The sequence below is a fragment of the Podarcis liolepis genome, assembly GCF_965112155.1.
Source record: "Podarcis liolepis genome assembly, chromosome: 7".
Lineage (NCBI taxonomy): Eukaryota > Metazoa > Chordata > Lepidosauria > Squamata > Lacertidae > Podarcis > Podarcis liolepis.
The window spans coordinates 5,446,580-5,469,516 of NC_139561.1; the positions used below are offsets into that span (position 1 = coordinate 5,446,580).

The window sequence follows — 22,937 nt, forward strand, 5'->3', positions numbered from 1 at the left end:
CAGAAGCGGCTTGGTCATGCTGGCCACATGACCCGGAAGCTGTACACCGGCTCCCTCGGCCAATAAAGCAAGATGAGTGCCGCAACCCCAGAGTCGGTCACGACTGGACCTAATGGTCAGGGTTCCCTTTACCCTTTACCTTTAAGTGACTTTGAGTTAGGGGTGACATGGGCATAGCCAGGATTTATGTTGGGGGGTAGGTTTTATGTTAGTGAGGGCAGAACCAAGCTATCTGCAATGTGATTGGTCAGTTACTGGTCAGCAGCTGCCCCCCCCCGCTATGCCCATGAGGAATGAGCAGTGAAGTAGCCACTTTGCTGTTGCTACCAAATTGTTTAGGGTGGTCAAAGCAAAACAGGTTTGCAAGTTGCTCCAAAAGGATCTCTCCAGACCAGATTATTGGATACTACCATAGCAAATGTGATTCAATGTAAGCAAGCAATAAAGCGACTCTTAACTTCCCATACACACTTGATGGGATCTGAGACGGCCAGGAAAGATATATTGGTATTGTGGTTGAAGGCTGCATTAAAATGTTGACTCAGAGAGTGACAGCTGTGAAAAAGTAAACTCCATGCTAGGGATCTTTACGATTAAAATAACGCTGGCATGATCAGAATGCTTTTATACAAATCTATGATGCAACCACACTTGGAATACTGTGTCCACTTCTGGTCATTGAAGCTGGAAAATGATTCAGAAAAAAGGCAACCAAGGGGATGGAGCAATTCCCTCATTTGAAAGGCTTGTGGCATTTGGGGCTTCAGAGAAAAGGCAAGGGAGAGGGCACATGACAGAGGTACAGTGGTACCTCGGTTTAAGAACAGCCCTGCTTAAGAACTATTCGGTTTAGGAACTCCACAATTTTGGAAGCAGTGTCCCCATCTGTGAACTTTACCTCGGTCTATGAACGGAATCTGAACAGTGGAAGGGCGGCGGCGGCGGGAGGCTTCATTAGGGAAAGTGCGCCTTGGTTTAAGAACGGCTTTGGTTTAAGAACGGACTTCCGGGACGGATTAAGTTCGTAAACCGAGGTACCACTGTATATACAATTATGAACGGTGTACAGAAAACAGACAAATGACTTTTTCTTCCTCTCTCATAACACTGGGACCCAATGTAGTTAGTTGAACGTTGGAAAACACAGGACGGGGAAAGGAAATCCGGGTGGCCTATCGTTAAACGATGGAACAAGGAGCATGTTTTAGCCATGGCCACTAGCTTTAAAAATCCACGGAGGAGGAGAAGGGCTACTAGCCAGTGTCTACTGGCCTGGTTGGTTATATTTCGTCTCCGGCATACCTGGGGAGCTCAGGTGTTGCTGTCGCGCTCAGGTCCAGATTCCCCGGGGCAACTGGCGGGGCGATGGAGGCGTCTGGGGGGCTCCCGTCTTCTCCTCGCCCTGGGGCTTGGGCCGGGCAGTGACCTTGGGCTGCTCCCTCGCCTCCCTCCAAGGACTCAGGCGCCTCTTGGGGCGAGGGGACGCCCACGAAGGGGCCGGCCCGGCGCGGAACTGGCCGGGGCTGCGAAGCGGTGCCCCTCCGGGGGTCGTTTTCCCGGCGTCCCTGCGCCGCTCCCCGGCCAAGGAAAGCGAAAGCGGCGCGCGGAGTAAGCGAGCCCCTTCCAGGTGCCGCGACCCGAAGCGCCGCCCCGTCGCCGCCGGCCGAGGGGGCAGGAAGGCAGGCCGGCCGCCAGTCGGACGAGAAGCGGGCGCCCGTCCTGCCGCCGCCACTCAGCCGAGTTCTCCGACGCGCAGGGCCAGCCATGGTAGGAGTCCGAGGGGGCGGGCGGCACAGCCGTCGGGTCAGGCTCGGCGGCGGCTCCGAGGGGGAAACCCGGCGGAGGGCAGCGAGCCCTCCCGGCTTCTGGGCAGCCCACGCCGGGGGCACCGAGGAGGCGGCGCTGCGGGCTGGGTCCGCGCCCGCGACGGCTGCCGTGGGGCGCTTCGGTCGGAGGCTCCAATCCCGCGCACCAGTGGCGTAGCGTGGGGGGGGTGCAGGGGGGGGCCGGCCGCACCGGGCGCAACATCTGGGGGTTAGGGTTAGGGGGCGCAAATCCACGGGTTAGGGAGCGCAAATCCACGGGTTAGGGAGCGCAAATCCACGGGTTAGGGGGCGCAAATCCACGGGTTAGGGAGCGCAAATCCACGGGTTAGGGGGCGCAAATTACTTGCCTTGCCCCGGGTCCTGACAACCCACGCTACGCCACTGCCGCGCACGCTGCTTGCCTCCGAAGTCTGAGCAGACCCCCGGGCAGGGGCCGGGCAGCGTCTCTGTCGGGAGCTTCTTTCGTGATCTGGGCGCAGCCGGGAGTTTGCGGGGCTCTCCGCGGCCCCAGAATGTGGCTTTGCCGGACCCAGGACCCCCTGTTTCTGCCTCCAGAAGAATCTGTTTGCCCCTTCTAGACAGAGTCGTTTGGAGGTACAGTGGTACCTCGGATTACATACGCTTCAGGTTACAAACTCCGCTAACTCAGGAATTGTACCTCGGGTTAAGAACTTTGCTTCAGGATGAGAACAGAAATCGTGCTCCGGCGGTGCAGTGGCAGTGAGAGGCCCCATTAGCTAAAGTGGTGCTTCAGGTTAAGAACGGACCTCCGGAACGAATTAAGTTCTTAACCCGAGGTACCACTGTATTTCTGGGTTAGCGGTGTCTGTAACCCGAGGTACCACTGTAGTTGCGCCCTGGCGCCAGTAGGGGACGGAGGCGGCGGGTTGGACGTCTGCCTTACAGGGCAATTCTAACCATCTCTACTCAGAAGGAAGCCCTGTTGAATGCAATGGGGCTTACTCCGAAGTAAGGGCGGTGGTTAAGATTGCAGCTCGGTTGCTTCACCTCAGAAAGGATATTTCAAGGTTGGAAAAGGCTCAGAAAAGGACAGCCGAAGTTATGGGGTGTGGGGTGTGTGGAGCGACACCCCTATGAGAAAAGGTGGCCGCGTTTGAGGCTTTTTAGTTTGGAGGGAAGGCGAGTAAGAGGCGACGTGATAGAAGTTTGTAAAATTATGCAGGGCGTGGAGAAAGTGGAAGGAGAAAAGTTTTTCTCTTCCGAAGAACACCAGAACTCGTAAACATCCAACGAAACTAAATGTTTGAAGATTCAGGACAGATAAAAGGAGGCAGTGGGGCCACCAGACGAGATGGCTTCAAAATTAGACATATTCGTGGAGAAGAAGGTGATGGCCGCTGGCCACATTTGGAGGCGGAGATGCTTCTGAATCCCAGTTGCTGGAAACCACAGGAGGGGAGAGCATTCTTGGGCTCAAATCCTCTTGTGGGTTTCCCATGATCTGGGTCATTCCATATCAAGTGATCCAACTTTTTTGCCTCATGTCATCCAGTTTTCTTAATATTCTGTACACTTGTTGAATGATTACCGTATTTTTCGCCCCATAAGACGCACTTTTTCCTCTCCAAAAATGAAGAGGAAATCGGGGGTGCGTCTTATGGGGCGAATGCCTGCAAGCCTCGCGCCCTCGGCAGGAGGTCCCACCGGGTGCGCGAGGCTTGGGGCGGCAGCCTGTCGCCCGAAGCACGGGGAGCCCTCGGGAGGGCTCCCCCTGCTTCGGGCGAGTGTCTGCAAGCCTCGCGCACCCGGCAGGAGGTCCCACCGGGTGCGCGAGGCTTGGGGCGGCAGCGGACTTCTAGCTTCTAGGTGCGCGCAAGCAGTCCGCTGCCGCCCCAAGCCTGGCGCACCCGGCAGGGGGTGCGCGAGGCTTGGAGCGGCAGCGGACTGCTAGCGCGCACCTAGAAGCTAGCAGTCCGCTGCCATCCCAAGCCTGGCGCACCCAGGAGGTCCCACCGGGTGCGCCAGGCTTGGGACGGCAGCGGACTGCTAGCTTCTAGGTGCGCGCAAGCAGTCCGCTGCCGCCCCAAGCCTGGCGCACCCGCAGGAGGTCCCACCGGGTGCGCCAGGCTTGGGGCGGCAGCGGACTGCTAGCTTCTAGGTGCGCGCAAGCAGTCCGCTGCCGCCCCAAGCCTGGCGAGGCTTGGGGCGGCAGCGGACTGCTTGCGTGCACCTAGAAGCTAGCAGTCCGCTGCCGCCCCAAGCCTGGCGCACCCGCAGGAGGTCCCACCGGGTGCGCCAGGCTTGGGGCGGCAGCGGACTGCTAGCTTCTAGGTGCGCGCAAGCAGTCCGCTGCCGCCCCAAGCCTGGCGCACCCGGTGGGACCTCCTGCCGGGTGCACCAGGCTTGGGGCGGCAGCGGACTGCTTGCGCGCACCTAGAAGCTAGCAGTCCGCTGCCGCCCCAAGCCTGGCGCACCCGGCAGGAGGTCCCACCGGGTGCGCCAGGCTTGGGGCGGCAGCGGACTGCTAGCTTCTAGGTGCGCGCAAGCAGTCCGCTGCCGCCCCAAGCCTCGCGCACCCGGTGGGACCTCCTGCCGGGTGCGCCAGGCTTGGGGCGGCAGCGGACTGCTTGCGCGCACCTAGAAGCTTGGGGCGCACTGAGCTCAGCACGCCCCAAGCTCCTGGTATAGCGCAGCGATCCGCTAGCCCTGGGAGAGCCCCGCGGCTCTCCCAGGGCTAGCGGACTGCTTGCCGGCACGCAGAAGCTTGGGGCGCGCTGACCTCAGCTTGCCCCAAGGTTCTGGATTAGCGCAGGAGTCCGCTAGCCCTGGGAGAGGCGCCCGGCTCTCCCACGCTAGCGGAGACCTTGCCTGCACGCAGAAGCTTGGGGCGCGCTGAGCTCCGCACGCCCTAAGCTCCTGGTGTAGCGCAGCGCACCTGGGGGGGAAATAAAATTTTTTTCCTTTATTTCCCCCCCAAAAATCTAGGTGCGTCTTATGGGCCGGTGCGTCTTATGGGGCGAAAAATACGGTAAAACTAAGATTAAATCTAAATTTATTTTTTAATCTCATCCCATTTTTGAGCTATAAGGGTTTGAGATTTTTTAAAAATGACAATTTGGCCTCGCCAAAACCTAAAAAAACCTTAAATGCTCAGCCCAGAATTGAGATACGTCAAAACTAAAAACACCAATCTATTCAGAACTTCATGAGCTTTAATATGATATGGCACACAATGACCTTACTTTAAATTTTAAATTTCAGTTACAAGATTTAAAATGTAAAAAATTAATATGATTTAAAATTTCCAAAAAAGTATTGATTATTTGATATTTCTAAGAGCTACCTGCAGAATTTCATCATGGGATCACATTTTAAAAATATTTTATGCATTATTGGGTTCTATTTAGGATAAATTGGTCTTCTTGGAGTAAAATATAACAGAATAAACGAGACTTCACACTATAATATCAATTAATTCAAGCATTCCTTTAGAAAGTTATTCAGTTAAAAGGTATCTGAACAGCTAGGGTTTTCTTTTTAAAATGTGTTCCAAATCTGAATGATGGCTTGCTATTGCATTATAGAATTAACACCTTGACAGAATTTTTCTTAGTAATTCACTTCATGAACATTACAACAAAATGCATAGCAAACAAAATTATGAAAAAAAACTTACACATGAGAAATAGGTCTGAAAACATTGATCCTTCCATTATTTATATTTTACGCCAAACACTTTTCAAGAGCATTTGTTGCACATGACATTTCATTTTTTTGGCAAAGTGTGCTCATTAATTACTACCTTAAGTACATCCCGACTAGATGGGAAAGCAAATGGTGATACTGGGCCTGGCAGGTGTAAGAAGGTCGCGGTTGCTTCTTCACTTTCACAGTCCACCAACAGCACATAGGTCAACCGCAATGCTTTAATATATTCACAGGTCATATAGCCAGTTATCTCAGCCATATTCAGAGAATTTGTACCTCCTTCAGTGTCAAAATTCTCTCTCATTGTTAAAGCAGTACACCTTAGTCACAATTTCTGTTGGACTGGGTGTAGATGGAACAAAGCAATGAAATCCTTGTGTTCCCTTCATCACTTTCACTCTTTCAAAGTGTCGTTTTAGGAATATTTCTTCTTTTTTGTACTCCTCATTTGTTAGCCATACGTCCAGAATTTCCCAGACATACCCATAATACTGCAGTTGGAATCAGTGTAGTCAAAAATGTCCAGACATATGGCAATCCATGTCAGCAGTGTTGTTTTCCTTAAAAAATAGTTCCAAAATGTGGGGTGGGGCATTTTTTGGTGTGGGCTCAACAGGTTTCTGAGCTGGATTTTTACTTCTTGAAATATGGCAGCCCTTCATTTGTTGAAAGTAAGAACAGGATAGAACATTGGCGGAGGAAAGGGGGGGGGAGAAGCAGCCCACCCCAGGTGCCATGGGGGGCTGCACAGTGAGATGGGCGCAGCCGTGCCGCACTGCTCTTCCTTTTCCCCCTCCCTCGCCTTCCCCCTCCCTCGTGCCTGTGCCTGCCCCCTGAACCCACTCAGGCTCAAGCCCTTACAGCCACACTGGAGGCAGCAGGCCAAATTAAGACTTCAGGACAGACAGACAGAGTGATGTTCATAGCTGTGCCTGCTCCCCCACCCCCAGGCACCTGCTACCTGGCAGTTGTTTCCCTCTCCTTTTTCCCTCTGCGCCAGGAGGGCCTGCTGCACAACAGACTGTTCTGCAGACTTCAGAGGGCAGGCAGCTGATGTTGTTTTCCCAGGGTGGCCAGTGAGCCACATCCTTATCTTCTCTACCCCTCACAGGCCAGATTTGAAAGGTGAGTGGAGCTGCCCACCCGCCAGTCTCCTGACATCAGAGTGACATCAGGTGATGGAGCACTTTGAAGTCCTGCTGATTATTGGGACTTTAAAGCAACAAGCTGGGGTTGCAGAGAGCCCTGCACTTTGAAGCACCACCGTGTATCAGCTGAGCAGGGCTTTTTGCAAAGGGCTCTTTGCCAGTCTCTTCAAGGACTGCCTGGTTTGAAGTGAGTGCCTGTCGGCTGGTGGGCACTGACTTTGCCTGCTTCAGGTGGCCTTACTGGGCAGGAAACATTAAATCACTTTGAGAGCCTCACTGGGTGGATATTGAAAACATGCTACAAATGCTTGCCTTCCTCTAATGCTTCATGAAGGTTTTCAGTTTTCACATACAAGATTTACCCACTTGACAGGAAGGATGTGGGTTTTAGTTCCCTCTTCTACCGAGAGGTGCAAACGTAGTATTTTTCTGTCTAAAGTTGACTCCACCTGTCTAAAGTTGGGGCGGGTTAGACTTCCCCCAGCTAAGTGCCATCCAGTTGCTTTCGACCACAGATCTGATCAGTCTCAGCTGATGGGAGCATGGCCATAGGGTGCTATGGTTAACAGGAAAGATAGTCTAGCACATCTGGAGGGCACCAGCCTTGAGTTGTTGCTATTGCAGTTCAGACAGGGAGCTGAGAGAGAGGGGCTTCTCCAAAGCTGCCAGGGCTATGGGCTCACATGACTGACTTGGCCTGCTTTTCCTCTGTTGACTTCAAGAGATCAGAACTTTTTTCAGCTGCCTTCCTCCCCAGGAAAGACAAGAGGCTGCTTGAGTATTCTCAGTCTTGGTCTGCTGTGACTCTGCTGTTAGAGATGAGATATGTGCTCTGTCAGCTGGTCATAGAAATCATAGAATCATAGAGTTGGAAGAGACCACAAGGGCCATCGAGTCCAACCCCCTGCCAAGCAGGAAATTGGTCATTCCTTCACAGAGTTCTGACACTGTGGCCTTCCTCAATCAATTAGTCTCACAGTAAACAATAGGAGCTTGGCAGGAGGGAATAAACATCCCCGGCTGCAGAGTAGTTCCTGCTGCGCACAGGAAGCCCAACACTTGGAAGGAGGAGGTACCTTCCTTTCCCAGCACGCAGGGCGGCTTTTCTTGATGGCTTTCCTCTCCTGCTAGCAAAGTGCCTGGTTTGTTGCATCACAATGGGAGAGCCACCTTCAGAACAAGGGCCCTGGTGCCTTTTTTGCCAGCAACAGAAAGAATCATAGAATCATAGAGTTGGAAGAGACCACAAGGGCCATCGAGTCCAACCCCCTGCCAAGCAGGAAACACCATCAGAGCACTCCTGACATATGGTTGTCAAGCCTCTGCTTAAAGACCTCCAAAGAAGGAGACCCCACCACACTCCTTGGCAGCAAATTCCACTGTCGAACAGCTCTTACTGTCAGGAAGTTCTTCCTAATGTTTAGGTGGAATCTTCTTTCTTGTAGTGAAAGATTCCTGCAGCAATTATTGCACATATTTTAATGTGCGTGCTTATTTCTAAGTATGAGATGCATGCCTAAGAATCTGTAGCATTAAACAAAAGAAACCAGATGAGGCCTAAAACCACTGGTTTGCAGCATTGATAAGGCCACCCCAAAACATGATGAGCAGAAGAGCTGCTGCAAGTCAGTGTTGGTATAATGCAGTTGGTATAATGTTGGTATAATGCTGCACCATGTGTTCCCCAACCTTGTGCCCTCCAGATGTTTTGGACTACAACTCTCATCGGGCCCAACGCGTGGCTGGAGGGCACTAGGCCTGGAGGACGTTGCTGCTAGATTTCTCTCCTCATTAGGCCTGGGCTTAGAAGTGCCAGGTGTGAGAGGAGAGGCAACAGTGAGGAAGGGGAGCAGCTGGCAGCCAGGCTGAAAGAATAATGTACAGATGCTCAGATGGAGGAGTGTGTGTGTGCGCATGCTGGTGCATCGGTGTATTTCCACACAGCCACTCAGCAGATGGTCCCAGTAAGCACAGTGTGGGGCGGAGCTGTGGGGAGGCAAGGTTCAATAACTTTTTGGAACACGTTCCTAGTAAGAGAGCCAGCAAAACTCTCCTTCCGTGAGATGGTGGAGCTCCTCAGGGTTTGCTCCAGTTTGCTCTCATGCTTGTAGTGGAACAGCTAATCCTGCTCTTCTGCTTTGGGATCTCATCTGTCAAAAGGCCTTCTGTGATGAAGGCACAGGAGACACTTGATAGTGGACCAAGCCTCTGAGAAAGCATGTGGAGTGCTGTGTGAGGTCCCAACAAGGGTTTTTCTGTTTGCTTTCGCTTTCATCTTCCGAAATGTCTGTGGGGTGAAGAACACCACAGGAGCTCCTGCAGGTGGATCAGGCCAAAGACCAGCATCTTGTGACCTACAGAGGCCAACTACGTGACACTGGGAAGGTTAATTTAATGGACACTATGAAGGTGTTGGCAAGTCTCAGAGAGGGAAAGGCAACTATGCAACTATTGCTCAGGTATTCAGTACACTCTCAGGTTTACCACACATAGTGCCTCATATTTTTGTATAAGACGGCTTTCCTTGAAGTATAACTGGGTCAAGGTGTGGAACATGTGTTTTACAATTGTACAAATAGTTTTACAGTGGTACCACGGGTTAAGTACTTAATTCGTTCTGGAGGTCCGTTCTTAACCTGAAACTGTTCTTAACCTGAAGCACCATTTTAGCTAATGGTGCCTCCTGCTGCTGCTGCACCGCCGCTGCACAATTTCTGTTCTCATCCTGAAGCAAAGTTCTTAACCCGAGGTACTATTTCTGGGTTAGCGGAGTCTGTAACCTGAAGCGTATGTAACCTGAAGCGTATGTAACCTGAGGTACCACTGTATTCCTCTTAGTTTACTGAGTCTATAGTGTTTGGTATTTTATCATATTTTTATCTTATTGTACACCGATTTGGTATGGTATGAAAAAATATGCACAGAGAGAATCAAATAGAGACTGCAGAATGGAACTCTCTAAGCATTTTGAAAAATGTCCTTCAAGAAATTATCTTGATCAGGTATCCTCAACCTCTTCAGACTCAAGACCCACTTTTAACCCAAACATGCATTTGGGGGGACCCATTTCTTAATCTTTTAACATATATTTACAAGGTAGTAGTGCTGTTGCAACCCACCACAGATCAGGCCCACCAGTTGAAGACCAGTGATTCTAGGTCTTGGGGGATCAGCATGAGTCACCCTTTCAAATACAGTACAATCACATTTTACATGGGAGTTTGGTTCCAAGGGTTCCATGTATATGCAGAAATGCACATACTCTTTGTACCAGCTCTGGAGGCCCCAGTTTGCTCTCTCAAGATCTGGTGGGGCCAACATTATCTCAGGGGAGCATCCCAGACTCAGCCCACAGAGAGTGCCTTGGATCCCAAGCAAGGCATAGAGCTTTTAAGCTCTTTTTCCACTGGGAAGACCCAGCACAAAAGAGCTTTTGAGCTCTTGCTCACATTTAACTTGCGGGATTTGAATCAGCGGCCTTCAGCTGCTTATGGTTGAATTAGATGAGTACAGTGGTGCCTCGCAAGACGAAATTAATTCGTTCCGCAAGTTTTTTCTTCTTGCGAGTTTTTCGTCTTGCGAAGCACGGTTTCCCATAGGAATGCATTGAAAATCAATGTGTTCCTATGGAGACCATCCAGGGACAGAGGGGAAGCGCCGCGTTTAAAGCAAGGGGCGGCGGGGAGAAGATTGCTTCTCCCCGTTGCCTGCCCCGCAATCTCCGGGGACAGAGGGGAAGGCGCGCACCCTCTTTTGTCCCCTCTTTTGAAGCAAGGGGCGGAGGGGAGAAGATCGCTTCTCCCCGTTGCCGCCCCTTGATTCAAAAGGGGTCCGGGGAGAGGGGTCTGTCCCCGGAGATTGCGGGGCTGGCAACGGGGAGAAGCGATCTTCTCCCCGCCGCCCCTTGCTTCAAAAGAGGTCCGGGGACAGCGGGGAAGACGCGCTTCGCTTCCCCGCTATCCCCGGAGCTTGCGGGGCAAGCTTCGTTTTACGAAGCAAGCCCATAGGGAAATGCGTCTTGCGAAGCGGCTAAGAAAACGAAAAACTCCTTCGTCTAGCGAGTTTTTCGTCTTCCGAGGCGTTCGTCTTGCGGGGTACCACTGTATAAGATAGGATTGTATTGTACGTGTCATGGTGTACTTCAAAGCCATGAGACCAGGTGAGTCTTTCTTAGCCACTATCCTTGCACTTTTCTCTTCCTCCCCTCCTCAGATGCAAAGGATCTTGGGGAAAAGGCTCTCTTTCCTGAGCTCTCCTCCCAGTGACCTTCACCTTCCTTGGGAGCGCTCCCCAGCGTGACACAAGTCTGGTGTAGCAGAGGCTGGTTTGGGCCAGGATCATTGCCTCAGGCTCCTTGTCTGCCAGCCCCGGCTTTCCAAAGGAAACAGCATTTGAAAAAGACCTTTGTGTTTCCTGTGGCTTTTGGCCCGGTTCCCTGAGTGGGTTCAGCCTTCCTCCACCCATTGCAGCAGCAGGAAACAAGCTATTTCAGGCAATGGGTTGGTGTTTGCTTCTCATTTCCTGTGGGGAATTCCAACAGGAGATGGGGAGACACACTCCAGGAATGACCAAGGCTAGGTCAACTGCCACTTCTTCTGAACCTTTATACTTTTGTATTGCTGTCTTCAGCTTCCAGCCGTGGTTTGTGGGCCCAAGAGACTTCAGAATGTATTGCCTTCAGGGTGAACTCAGCTGCCAGGGAGCTCCAGTGATGCCCAAAGGACTGCGGCCATTTTTGAGCACCCCACTTGGTTTTTGAACCCTTGTGAGCCTGAGAATCTTGTTGGTGCAGATCTCACGCAAACCCTTATCTGACCTATTCCAGCTGCACACGCATTTCAACTGGTATCTGTGAATACAAGATTGGCTGTATTAACCAAAAGCGAAAGGCAGATCTGAGTGCAAAGACACCCCAGAGGTTTATTCCCAGTCTGCCCTTTTCTTCCTGAACATAGAATTCAACACCTGAGGCCCTTTTCTGAGACCCAGATGGCTACTCAGGTGAGTTGGGTGGTGATGACCAGGGTGGGGAGCAGGCAGAGAGGCCCCTCTCTGTTGTGGTCCCTGCAGGCAGACTGGTTTTTCCAAGGCGGCTCATCTGGTACTAAATCTGATGGCCTTATGCCACCAGGCAGAGCAGTCTTTCTGGCTCATCAACCAGCTGGTTTTAAGATGCTGTTTTCACTTTGTGATTTTTTAAAATATTTGCTTTTCATGTGTTTGTACAGCTCTGCTGCAATTATTTACCATAATTGTATTTTTTATGCTTATTTTGTTTTATAATTTGGTCAGGTGTTGAAGAGCACATACATTCCAAAATAAACAAAGCAAAAATATGCACTAATGGGTTTATTTCACTGGGTTTTGACCTCACAGGGGAGACAAGTCAGGGATGCCATTTATTAGCACATTTGTTTGTTCCTTTGTAAAGGGGGGGGGGCAAAAAGGTAAAAGGTGAAACTGAAGGAAAGGGAGGGGAAATAAAATAATTTGTGGGTGATGTAGCTCTTTTGCTAACAAAATCCAGTGGAATCTGTAGCTAAAGTAGAATTATTAATAAAGAAATGGGGCTTACTCACTGGTTAGAAAGTTAATGGGTGATAACCAGAGTTAGTCATACTCAGAACACACTGAAATTAATGGGCTTAAATTGACTCATTAATTTATATGGGTTTACTGTGAGTAAGACTTTGTAGGATATCACCCAGTAATATTGGACTAGGTGATCCCTTCCAGCTCTACATTTCTATGATTCTTAGGGGAAGTCAGAAATTTTAGGAATTAATAGGACAACAACAACAATTTTTTATTTATGCCCCAGCCATTCTGGGTGGCTTCCAACACATATAAAAACAGAATAAAACATCAAACATTACCGTAATAGTAACAATCTGATCCATTATAAAAAGTCACAATAACTTTAAAATAAACAACATATATCAAATAAAGCAATATTCAATAATCCATTAGAATTTAATAGTAAACAGTAAAATTAAACATCAGCAAATAATAATTAAACAGTTTACACTTGTCAGTTACAATAAAGCATTACTAATCTATAATCACTAAAAATAAGTGCAAATCACAGTGCATAAAATACCACAAAACCTACAGAACCATATAAAAGGGTTACCGTATTTTTCGCCCCATAGGACGCACCGGCCCATAGGACGCACCAAGTTTTTTTGGGGGGAAATAAAGAAAAAAAATTTATTCCCCCCCCCAGGCGCTTGTGGGGCCGGCAGCGGGGAGAAGCGCTCTTCTCCCCGCCGCCCGCCTGCATACCAGGTCCGGGGACAGCGGGAAGACGCGCTGCACCTCCCAGCTGTCCCCGGAGCTTGCGGGGCTTGACGGCGGGGAGAAGCACGCATTTCCCCACCGTCAGCCTCCAAACCACATCGGAAGACTGCGGGATGGCGGCGTTCCGCCTCCCCGCTGTCCCCCGACCTTGTGGGGCTGGCGCTGCGGCTCTCCTGAAGCCTGGAGAGCGAGAGGGGTCGGTGCGCACCGACCCCTCTCGCTTTCCAGGCTTCAGCGAAAGCCTGCACTCGCCCCATAGGACGCACACACATTTCCCGTTCATTTTTGGAGGGGAAAAAGTGTGTCCTATAGGGCGAAAAATACGGTAAATTGAGAGACACACAACTTACAAAATTATTTCTAGGAAATGCTCCCAGGGCTGGAATGTGAGGGGAGGCAGGTGGAAAAGGCATTGCCTAATGACCAGCGGAAAGTCTCTCTCCCCTCACAGTTCTGGGCTGGTTGGCAGCATTTGCATTGCCAATCATTCTTAATGGCCCAGTACTCCGCTCTCTTTGTTCCTTGCAAGTAATGACCCATCTTCTCCTGAGCATGGGAAACTGGCCGGCCTGCCTGCTGCTGCTGCTGGATTCAGCATCTGGTAGCTTCCATTAATACGCCAAGCATTCATTTTTTCCTAACATTTACTAAATCTAAGAATTTAGGGGGATCTGGCCCCCCACAAACTCATAACACATTTATGGGGGATCTAGGCGCCCCCGCTCTGCAAACTCATAGCATCATATAACAAAGAGAGCACAGAAATTTCCAGCTCCTGGCAGACAGTCTCACACACCTGAGCTGGGCTGCTTAAATAGGGTCGCCATATTTTAAGAGGAAGAATCCAGACACAAAAGGTTGTTGAGGTTTTTTAGGGCAGTCGTCTGATAGCCCCGCCCCTGCCATTGAGCCCAAGCAGCCCCTGCCAGAGGACAGCAGAACCTCTACCAAAAAAATAAAAAAATAATAATTGAAGTACAATTGTACATTTCATCATAAATGCAAACATAAATGCAAACAAAAACAACCATCACATTGCCTCCTCTCACTCCAAGAGGAGCCCATCTTCCTCCTGGCTTTGAAATGCAATTAATCTGCCAGCATTTAGGAGGCTGAACCCATTGTCCATCTTACCATTCCTTTATGTTGATGAAAGCAAGTCTTTTGAAAAAGTGGGAAAACAGGTTTGGGGATGGCTCTGGCTGTAGGCATCCAGGTTTACAAATATATGGAACTAGAGTTCGATCTTGGACAGAAGGTGGTATTGTATCCCAGAACAACCCCCTCCCACCCATCTCCATGACTTAAAACAGCCTCTGCCAACCTGGTGCCCTCCAGATGCTGTTGAACTACGTCTCTCATCCGTCCCAGCCAGCATGTTGTTGTTGTTTAGTCGTGTCCGACTCTTCCTGATCCCCTGGACCAGAGCACGCCAGGCACTCCTGTCTTCCACTGCCTCCTGCAGTTTGGTCAAACTCATGCTGGTAGCTTCGAGAACACTGTCCAACCATCTCGTCCTCTGTCGTCCCCTTCTCCTTGTGCCCTCCATATTTCCCAACATCAGGGTCTTTTCCAGGGAGTCTTCTCTTCTCATGAGGTGGCCAAAGTATTGGAGCCTCAGCTTCAGGATCTGTCCTTCCTGTGAGCACTCAGGGCTGATTTCCTTCAGAATGGAGAGGTTTGATCTTCTTGCAGTCCATGGGACTCTCTAGAGTCTCCTCCAGCACCAGAAATCAAAAGCATCAATGCTTTGGTGATCAGCCTTCTTTATGGTCCAGCTCTCACTTCCATACATCACTACTGGGAAAACCAGAGCTTGAACTATACGGACCTTTGTTGGCAAGGTGACACCTCCAGAGGCCTTTGCACCTGGAGCCTCCCTGGCAAGTTTCATGGGAGCAAAAGGTCCCTGACTTCCCTGTGACCTGAAAGGGCAACTAGGTGTTCTGACCCAGTCCTCTCCTCCTGCCCTGGTTTCTCCAAGACCTTGTTATCTCTGTACGCACGTACACTCCTCACTCAGCTGCTGTGTTCCAGCCTCAAACAGCGTGAGGGACCAGAGTTCCTTCTGCTATGATTGTTGATGAAACTCCATCCGCCGGGCCATCTTGGTCTCAGTAGGCGCCAAGTGGCTTGTTAGGCAGGCAAGAATATCCTTGAGAGATGTCTCACTTAGCTTCGCTGGAGCAAGCAATGCCTTGGCCAGCTTGAAGGTCTCAGGCCCACAGTAGCTCAGGAATGTGGCCCTTCTTTTGCTGGCATCGGTGATCCCTTGAGCCCCTGCGAAGAACTCGAAGCGTTCGACGTAGTCTTCCCATGTGTGGGGCTCTGATGGCTGGAAGGGCTCCAATACCCTTGGACTCTCCACTGTCCTGTGGGCAGGGTCGACTTTTCAGCTGGCCAGTGAGTCTTGTTCTTAGCTGCAATCCAGACTCTGAGGCAGGGGTGCATTTAACCGCTCCTCAGCATTCTGGATCCCACCTTCGTCGCCAGTTGTTGTGACGTGGGGTTTGTGATTTCAGCTCTCTTAACATAATATGCTGGAGACAGTTCTCTAGTAACACTTCTTTATTACAGCAAACAAGACTGAGACCTGAGGAGGGGAAAGTTACATTTATAGGGACAGGGGACTAGCTAAAAAGGATGCATTTTGGAGGGAACAATATCAGGCAATCACAGTCCTGCCTTTTGGAGGAAACCAATAAGACAGAGGATCCAAATACAGCAGCTTAAATGAACCAATAGTAGCTGTACCCTCTGAAACCAAAAGGCAGTTACTTTACCCTAATGCAAATACAGACAATAATAATACAAATATAAAATCCTTTGACTCAATACACAACAATGATCATCCTTTCTCTTTCTGCAGGGGGAAAACAATTTGAAGCGGTGTCAGGGGGAGGCTGAGCAGGTGACAGAGATCATGCTGGACAATTACAACAAAGTGCTGGACCGTGAGATAAAGCTCAGCGAGCTGGATGTAAGGGCAGATGAACTTCGCAACCAGGTACAGCAAGGGGGCGGGAGGGAGCAGCCCCTTTGCAAAAGGCACTTCTGGGGGTGGTAGGCTTTTGCACACCCCACAAGTGATGGGTGGACCCTTGTTTGCAGTAGATTGTCGTCAGCATTTCATCCAGAGTCCTTGAGACAGCAGGAGAATCACGTGGTCTTCCCCTCCAAAATGGTTCCCTTCTTCCAGTTTTCTTTTTTATTAAATATCCCAGCCTAACTCAGAAGCTGGTGTTGAGGTAATGCATGCAAAATATCAGCCAAATAAGCTAATGAGTTCTAATCCCAGGCTACTATTTGTAAAGAAGGTGATAAACAAGTCATGTTAACAAAAAGGTTTTACAATGTGAGGGGAGTCCTCTGTTTTTGTTTTTAGCCGTGTACGTAATAAAAATGTGTCTTTCAATTACAAAGGAGTCTTTGTGCGTTAGGCTTTGTGCCAATTTTCTTCTATTATTTACTTATTCTTCAAGAGCTATTTGCCATACTTTGTTGTACCAACTTGTCAGAGACTCACCCTCAAAATCCTTCCAGGATTATTATGAGTTTTGCTGCTAGTGGAAGAGCACCTATTCAACTAAAGTTCAAGCTGTGAGTTAATACTATCTCCCGTGAAAAGAAGGAGGAGCACCAGCTCCAGCAATTTACAGACATTTTGTCTAGTAATTGCTGTTATTAGGACAAAATAGTTCATTTCTGCTGCCCCTCGGAGTCACAGTCCAAGAGGCCCAGGCTGATTTGGGCTTCCCCCTCCCTGGCAGAGCTTAAAGCAGGGGTCAGCAAACTTTTTCAGCAGGGCCAGACTATATTTTTTTGGGGGGGGGATGAATGAATTCCTATGCCCCACAAATAACCCAGAAATGCATTTTAAATAAAAGGGCACATTCTACTCATGTAAAAACACACTGATTCCCGGACTGTCCGCGGGCCGGATTTAGAAGGCGATTGGGCTGGATCCAGCCCCCGGGTCTTACTTTGCCTACCCATGGCTTAAAGCAGGGGTCTGCAACCTTTAAGACAAAAAGAGCCACTTGGACCCGTTTCCGAAGAAAAAACAACAACTGGGAGCCGCAAAACCATTGCGACATTTCAAACAAATATATCTCCGGAGCCACGATCTGACAGCGGGCGGGAAGGTGATGTCGGGACGGTGCGTGACTAACGCATGCACCGCCCCCATGCAACGTCACAGCCAGTACAGCGCCCATCACAGTGAGGAGTGTCAGGGCGCACAATGCGCCTCCTCCCCTCGCTAGTATCTGCCCCGGAGCCGCAGCAAAGATGTAAAAGAGCCACATGCGGCTCCGGAGCCGCAGGTTGCAGACCCCTGGCTTAAAGTAAGATGTGGGGAGATAGCAGGATCCTGTGGATTGCTGTGATGGCCTGGGGCTGTTTTCTTAAAGTAAAGAATGGGAAAGGAATGATGGGACAGCAGTACTGGCCAGGACTGGTAGGAGTTGTAATCCAAAACACTGTCGGGTACCTGGTTCGCGAAGGCTAGGAACATAAGAAGAACAGGCTGGACTGGTCCAGATGTCTATCCAGTCTAACATCCTGTTGTCATAGTGGCCAAACAGACACCTCTTCTGGGAAACGAGCAAAGAGGACCTGCGCACAGGAGCACTTTCCCCTCCTGCTGTTTCCAGCAGTTGGGATTCAGAGGCATCTCGGCCAGGTATTCGCCTTCTCCTCCAAGAATTTTTCTAATCCTCTTTTAAAGTCAGTCAAGTTGGTGACCATCAGTTCAGTGGTTTACCTGTGCACTGCAGGAAGAAGTGCTTTTATTTTATCTGTCCTGAATCTCCCAACCTTCGCCTGGAGAGCCAGTGTGGTGTAGTGGTTCAGAGCGGTGGACTCATAATCTGGTGAACTGGGTTTTATTCCCCGCTCCTCCACATGCAGCTGCTGGGTGACCTTGGGCTAGTCACACTTCTCTGAAGTCTCTCAGCCCCACTCACCTCACAGAGTGTTTGTTGTGGGGGAGGAAGGGAAAGGAGAATGTGAGCCACTTTGAGACTCCTTAGGGTAGTGATAAAGTGGGATATCAAATCCAAACTCCTCTTCTTCTTCTTCATAGGATGTCTGTGAGTTCTAACATTATGAAAGAGGAAGCAAAACTTTTCTCTGCTCACTTTCTCCAGGCCCTGCATCGTTTTATACGCTTCTATCATGTCACCTCTTCCACACCTTGTCTCTAAACCCAGGGGCTGTCAACCTGGTCCATACCGCCCCCTAGTGGGCATTTCAGGATTCTAGGTGGGCAGTAGGGGGTTCTATTGCTCCTTCCATCGGGCACTGGTGGGCAGTAAGGAAATTTTACAGTCAAGAAAGATACATTAGTGGGTGGCAGGTATAAAAAGGTTGACTACTCCTGCTCTAAACTATGAAGTCCCAAATGTTGCAACCTTTCCCCAGGATCGTAGAGAACATGGAAATTCTGCCCACTGAGCTGCTGATAGCAAATCCAGATCAATCTTTTCTTCTGGTTTATGACATTTCAACAGAAACAGCAGGGAGCATGTGGACTCCATGCTTTAAAAAAATAACATATTGTACCAGGCAATCTAAACCCTGCCCAGTAATTGCATATTGTGTAAATTTAGTCCATTTCCATCTTATTGTCTTCCTTGCTTCCTTCCTTCCTACCTACCTACCTACCTACTTAACACTTGCATCCTGCTTCTCCAAATCTCAAGGCAGCTTCCCCCAAAATTACTTATAAAATACAATTTAATAAGACAGTGTCAATAAGGCAGTATAATCAGAGCACTGGGCTTTTGTACGATGAAGGTTTTGCATCCTTTTAAAAAAGCTGTTCCAAGAGATGAGCTCTGAAATTAAATAGTTTTCCCTTCCCCTCTTTTAAACTACTTTTCATGACTTATTCCGCACGCACACCCCATATTCACACATAATACTAAAGGTGGGCTTGTGGGACATTGGTGGAGACTTTAATTCTTCCTTGTGGCAAATGTCTCTTGTCTCTTACAAATGCCTCATTTTATATTTTCCCAGCCAGGCTTTGCAAATGAAAGTGATTCCAGGAGGAGTTGGGTGGTGGGAGACAGCATTTACAGGGGAAAGGTGGGGGGGGGTTGCTTCTCCCATAACTGCGTCCTGCCCTTCCTGTGACCTCAACAAGTGTGAAGGCAGGCCCATTTGTTTGCTGAGATGACATCTTGTTACGCCCTCTAGAAGCTAAACTCTATGCCCTATCCCTCTCTTTCCTGCACCTTCTGAAGCCCGCCTTTACTGTCTTCAGTTCCTTTAGTTCCTTTCAACCAAAGCTGAAATGCTCCAAGCCCTGCACCCCTCGCCCGGTGCCAGATCCAAATCCCGTATCTGCAGCAGTTTCAGAACTGCATAACCTTTCCTTGGCTTCAGCTTTCCCTGGACAGTGTCACTCCCTACAGTGGGAACCATCTGTGAGCACCAGATACTGCAGCATGGCTAAGCCTAAACTGATTGTGGGGTGTGTGGCTCTAATTAATAGTTTGGGTTGGAGAGCCTCCAAAAAGGGTGGGATATTAACAATCCTGTATGCCTATGAATAAGAGAGGCTGCATTCCTTCTCTGTTTCCTCCTAGAGTGTTGCCTTCTCCAAGACAACAGGCACAGTGGCTCGGCAGATGCGCTGGAAGAACATGAAATGGAAGGTCATCCTTGTGGGCGTGGTCGCAGGAGTCCTCATCCTCATCCTGGCTATAGTTCTTTACTTCACCCTCCCCAGTTCTGCAAACATGGACACCCCAGCAAAGGGTGATGGTGGACCCTGAGTGGCTTAGTGGGACAACTCCCAGATCATCTGCAGCAGGCCAGGTTGTCTCTTCCTGCCCCTTGCATTGGTGTGTTCTGGATGGACTTGAGCAGGACTTGGTCACAGATTTGTTGCAGCAGAAACAGTGTGCAAGAGAAAAATCTGCTGCCACCATTCTCTAGCGCCCAGCAACAGTGCTCAGATAATATTTGTGCTCGTTCCTAAATGGCAAAGCATTGTATGTTTGCAACCCCATTCAACTGTGAGCTGGGCCACATGCTATTCAGAGCTTCTTTGCATATTGCATATCTAGAAGAGAATCTATGAAAAGTTAAATGATGTGGTCCTACGCTGCTACTGTGCCTATACCCAGGCAAATCTGGAGGTGTGTCTCTGTGTTGGCAGAGCAGGTCCTGTCATTTTCTGCATCCTGCAAATTCCACTCCTGAAATTAGCCATAGTATACAGAATCTAGGTTTTGTGTTTTGATCATGGTGCAAACAAAGGCAGTTGCCCCAGGCAGCTAAGTTTGGATGCCCTGAAACGTGGCAGAGAAGGGGATGAGATGATTTTGAGACCTGGGGCACAGCAGTGTTTGGATGATGGTCCTGTTCATTTAAGAGCATAAGACGAGCCTGCTGGATCAGGCCAATGGCCACCTGGTCCAGCATCCTGGTCTTGCAGTGGCCAACCAGATACCTGTAGGAAATCCACAAGCAGCACCTGAGTACAACAGCCCACCCCCCTCCTGTTTTTGGAGGCCTGGGGATATTTTAAATGTGGGTGTGGCAGGACACTGGAAGGTTCGCAGGAAGAGCGAGGTCTGCAAAGGCCAAATTCATGCAGGATCTCTTCTCCCAGGTGCCACAAGCCTTTGCACGCTTCTCATATTGAAGACATGCTCTGTTGCAATTTGTGCCTTACTTCAGGATCTTTTTACTGTGAAATCTGGTACAGAGTTACCAGCTTTACTGCTATGCCCATAGAACGCTAGCCCTTCTTTGCTAGCTGTTTCCCTCTCCGAAATGAGCATGGCCTGATGTTTGACCATTTTCGTTAATACGTTATTGCTTTGCCTTATTTTATTTTATTTTTGCACATGGCTGCTTATTTAGTGATCTAGTAAAAACCCACCTTTCCCCCTCATTTTGTTCTTGTGTTTAGCAGCATATGAAGGAGGTCTGTATATATGCCTATGTACAAACCAATTCAAGAACTGCCCCATATTATGAGATGGCCCAAAGTGAAGAGGGGGCAGCCTGGATAACATGTGCTGCACAGGATAATAAGGAAGATAATTTTAAGGATTACTGGCATGGAAGCAGCCAAAACCACTCCTAGCCTCCACCTCGCACTGTGCTCCTCCAATTTCAGCTTAGCAAGTGACTAGAATATAGGTTAATTTCTTTAATGCTAACTTGTAAAAACATGCCTCCTATTTTAAACAGGGATGTGGGGGGGGGAGACTCTTGTTTCTGCTGTGCTCTGTGGCAAGAACAGTAAAAGGTGGATTGTTTTATAATAATGAGTTGTTGTGCATGAATTGCTACATCTGCTGACAATGCAATAGAGGAAGGGCAAGGAAAATAAGAAGATAGGGTTGTGGTGATGACCTAGAGATGGTTCTTGGCAAATGAAGGGGTCTGGTCCCAAGGCTGAAGACGAGAGGAGCCAGAAGCCTGTCTCTGAATTCAGGATTGTGATTTCCCAAAGGGGGTGGGGGCAACGTCTGCCAGTGGGCCATAGATGCCATGCAGGTGGCTCTCCACACTGCCAGCTGGCTGGCTAACTTGGCTCATTTAGATATTAATAGGCTGCAATTCACAGATTAATGGGCATGCCAGCTTGTAGGCTTCGCAAGCATTGGGTTTCCCATTTGTTGTGATGGATATGCTGCTCTCACAAAACTAGAGCACTGGCAAATCTTCAAAACTGGGATCCGGGACAAAAGCAAAGCAATAATGGAGCGATTGTCTTCCCCCTCACTTCGTGTGGAGGACAGTGTCCTGGGACAGACTTCACCAGCCAGCTGCCTCCCAGAGGTTTTGGGCTACAGCCTGAAGATGATGGGAGCTGTTGTCCAAAACCCCCTGGAAGAGAGCTGGCTGGTGAAGGCTCTCCTACAATGTGGTGGCAGGCACCCTAGGACAGTTTCTGAGGGAAACCAAAAGACTTATTCTGAGTTTTCTTTTTTCTTTTAAAAAATGCGTCCCTAATTTTGGAACAGCCTGGAAACAACCTTGCTTGTTCCATGAGGATGGAATTTCAAGGTGGCTTTCATGTTTCCTCTCAAGTCTTCTCTTCCCCGGGTTAAACATACCCAGTTCCTTCAACCTTTCATCCAGCTGATTCAGCAGTTGGATCAGATCAGATCAGAGCCAGGCCAGCCACCAGGCCCAGGGAAGTAGCCAAGTGGCAACGCTTTGAGAAGCACCCTGGTTCTCACTGAGTTTGGTGAGAGCTGGGGTGCAGTGGTAGTGGAAGTGGTGATGGGACACAGCAGCAAGGGGTGGGGGTGGGGAGGCGGCAATTCCTATTTCGCCTCAGGTGGTGAAGCAGAATGGGTCACCCCTGAATCAGATGCAGCTTCTGCTGACGTGTCGAAGCCTTTTCCCCTCTTTGTCAGCTGTCCAGGGACCTCCTGCCCAGAGCCAGAGTCTCAGCAGCATTCAGGTATCAGTTGTGCAACATAAGGTTTCTGGAGTCATAGAAGGCTCCACAGACAAGATAGCAGCTCTGGTGGGGTGGGTGGGTGTGGAGACACCTGGAATGGACAGCCTTTCGCGGCTTTAGAGATGGGTTAACCATCCTGCTGATAGTGGTGTAGCAAGGATAGCACCTCAGGCCTGAATATCAAGTCCCTGCCACCTAGAGGACCACCCGGAGAAGAGTAGATGATGGCAAACAGGCCTGAATTCAGTACCAGAACCCACCAGGGCTTTGTATTTATTTCTTTTTTTAAAAGCTTTTTATAGATGGGAGGTGGGTGATCTGTACATGTTTACAGATGTTCATTTTCAGCTTTTGACTTCAAAGGTGTGTTACCCTGCAAAGTGGAGCTTGTTATTCCCCAGTAAACGTATTTATTATCAGACTACCCATTGTATTCCTGTAGTCGTAATGGTGCTGTGGTTTGTTTTTTTTTTTTTTAAAGTATCATATTGGTTTTTAATATCATAAATATAACCGAGAAAGCAAAACTTGGAATACTATACAGATTATTGGATT

The 22,937-nt window shown here is 49.4% G+C and overlaps 2 protein-coding genes across 3 annotated transcripts in view; both read left to right on the top strand.

Annotated features, from left to right (window-relative positions):
* Positions 1–22,937, top strand: part of RNF181 (ring finger protein 181) — a 92,341-nt gene that overhangs the window by 57,719 nt on the left and 11,685 nt on the right. The gene's annotated exons all lie outside the window — the stretch shown is intronic.
* On the top strand, positions 1,415–21,234 carry VAMP5 (vesicle associated membrane protein 5). 2 transcript variants are annotated; one of them, XM_083514509.1, is made up of 3 exons: positions 1,415–1,767; positions 15,813–15,950; positions 19,540–21,234. In XM_083514509.1, the coding sequence occupies exons 1-3, from the start codon at positions 1,765–1,767 to the stop codon at positions 19,726–19,728; spliced, it is 330 nt and encodes a 109-aa protein (XP_083370635.1). In that variant the 5' UTR covers positions 1,415–1,764; the 3' UTR covers positions 19,729–21,234. The 2 variants fall into 2 exon arrangements, with proteins under 2 accessions (XP_083370635.1, XP_083370634.1); XM_083514508.1 differs by lacking the exon at positions 1,415–1,767 and adding an exon at positions 11,487–11,644.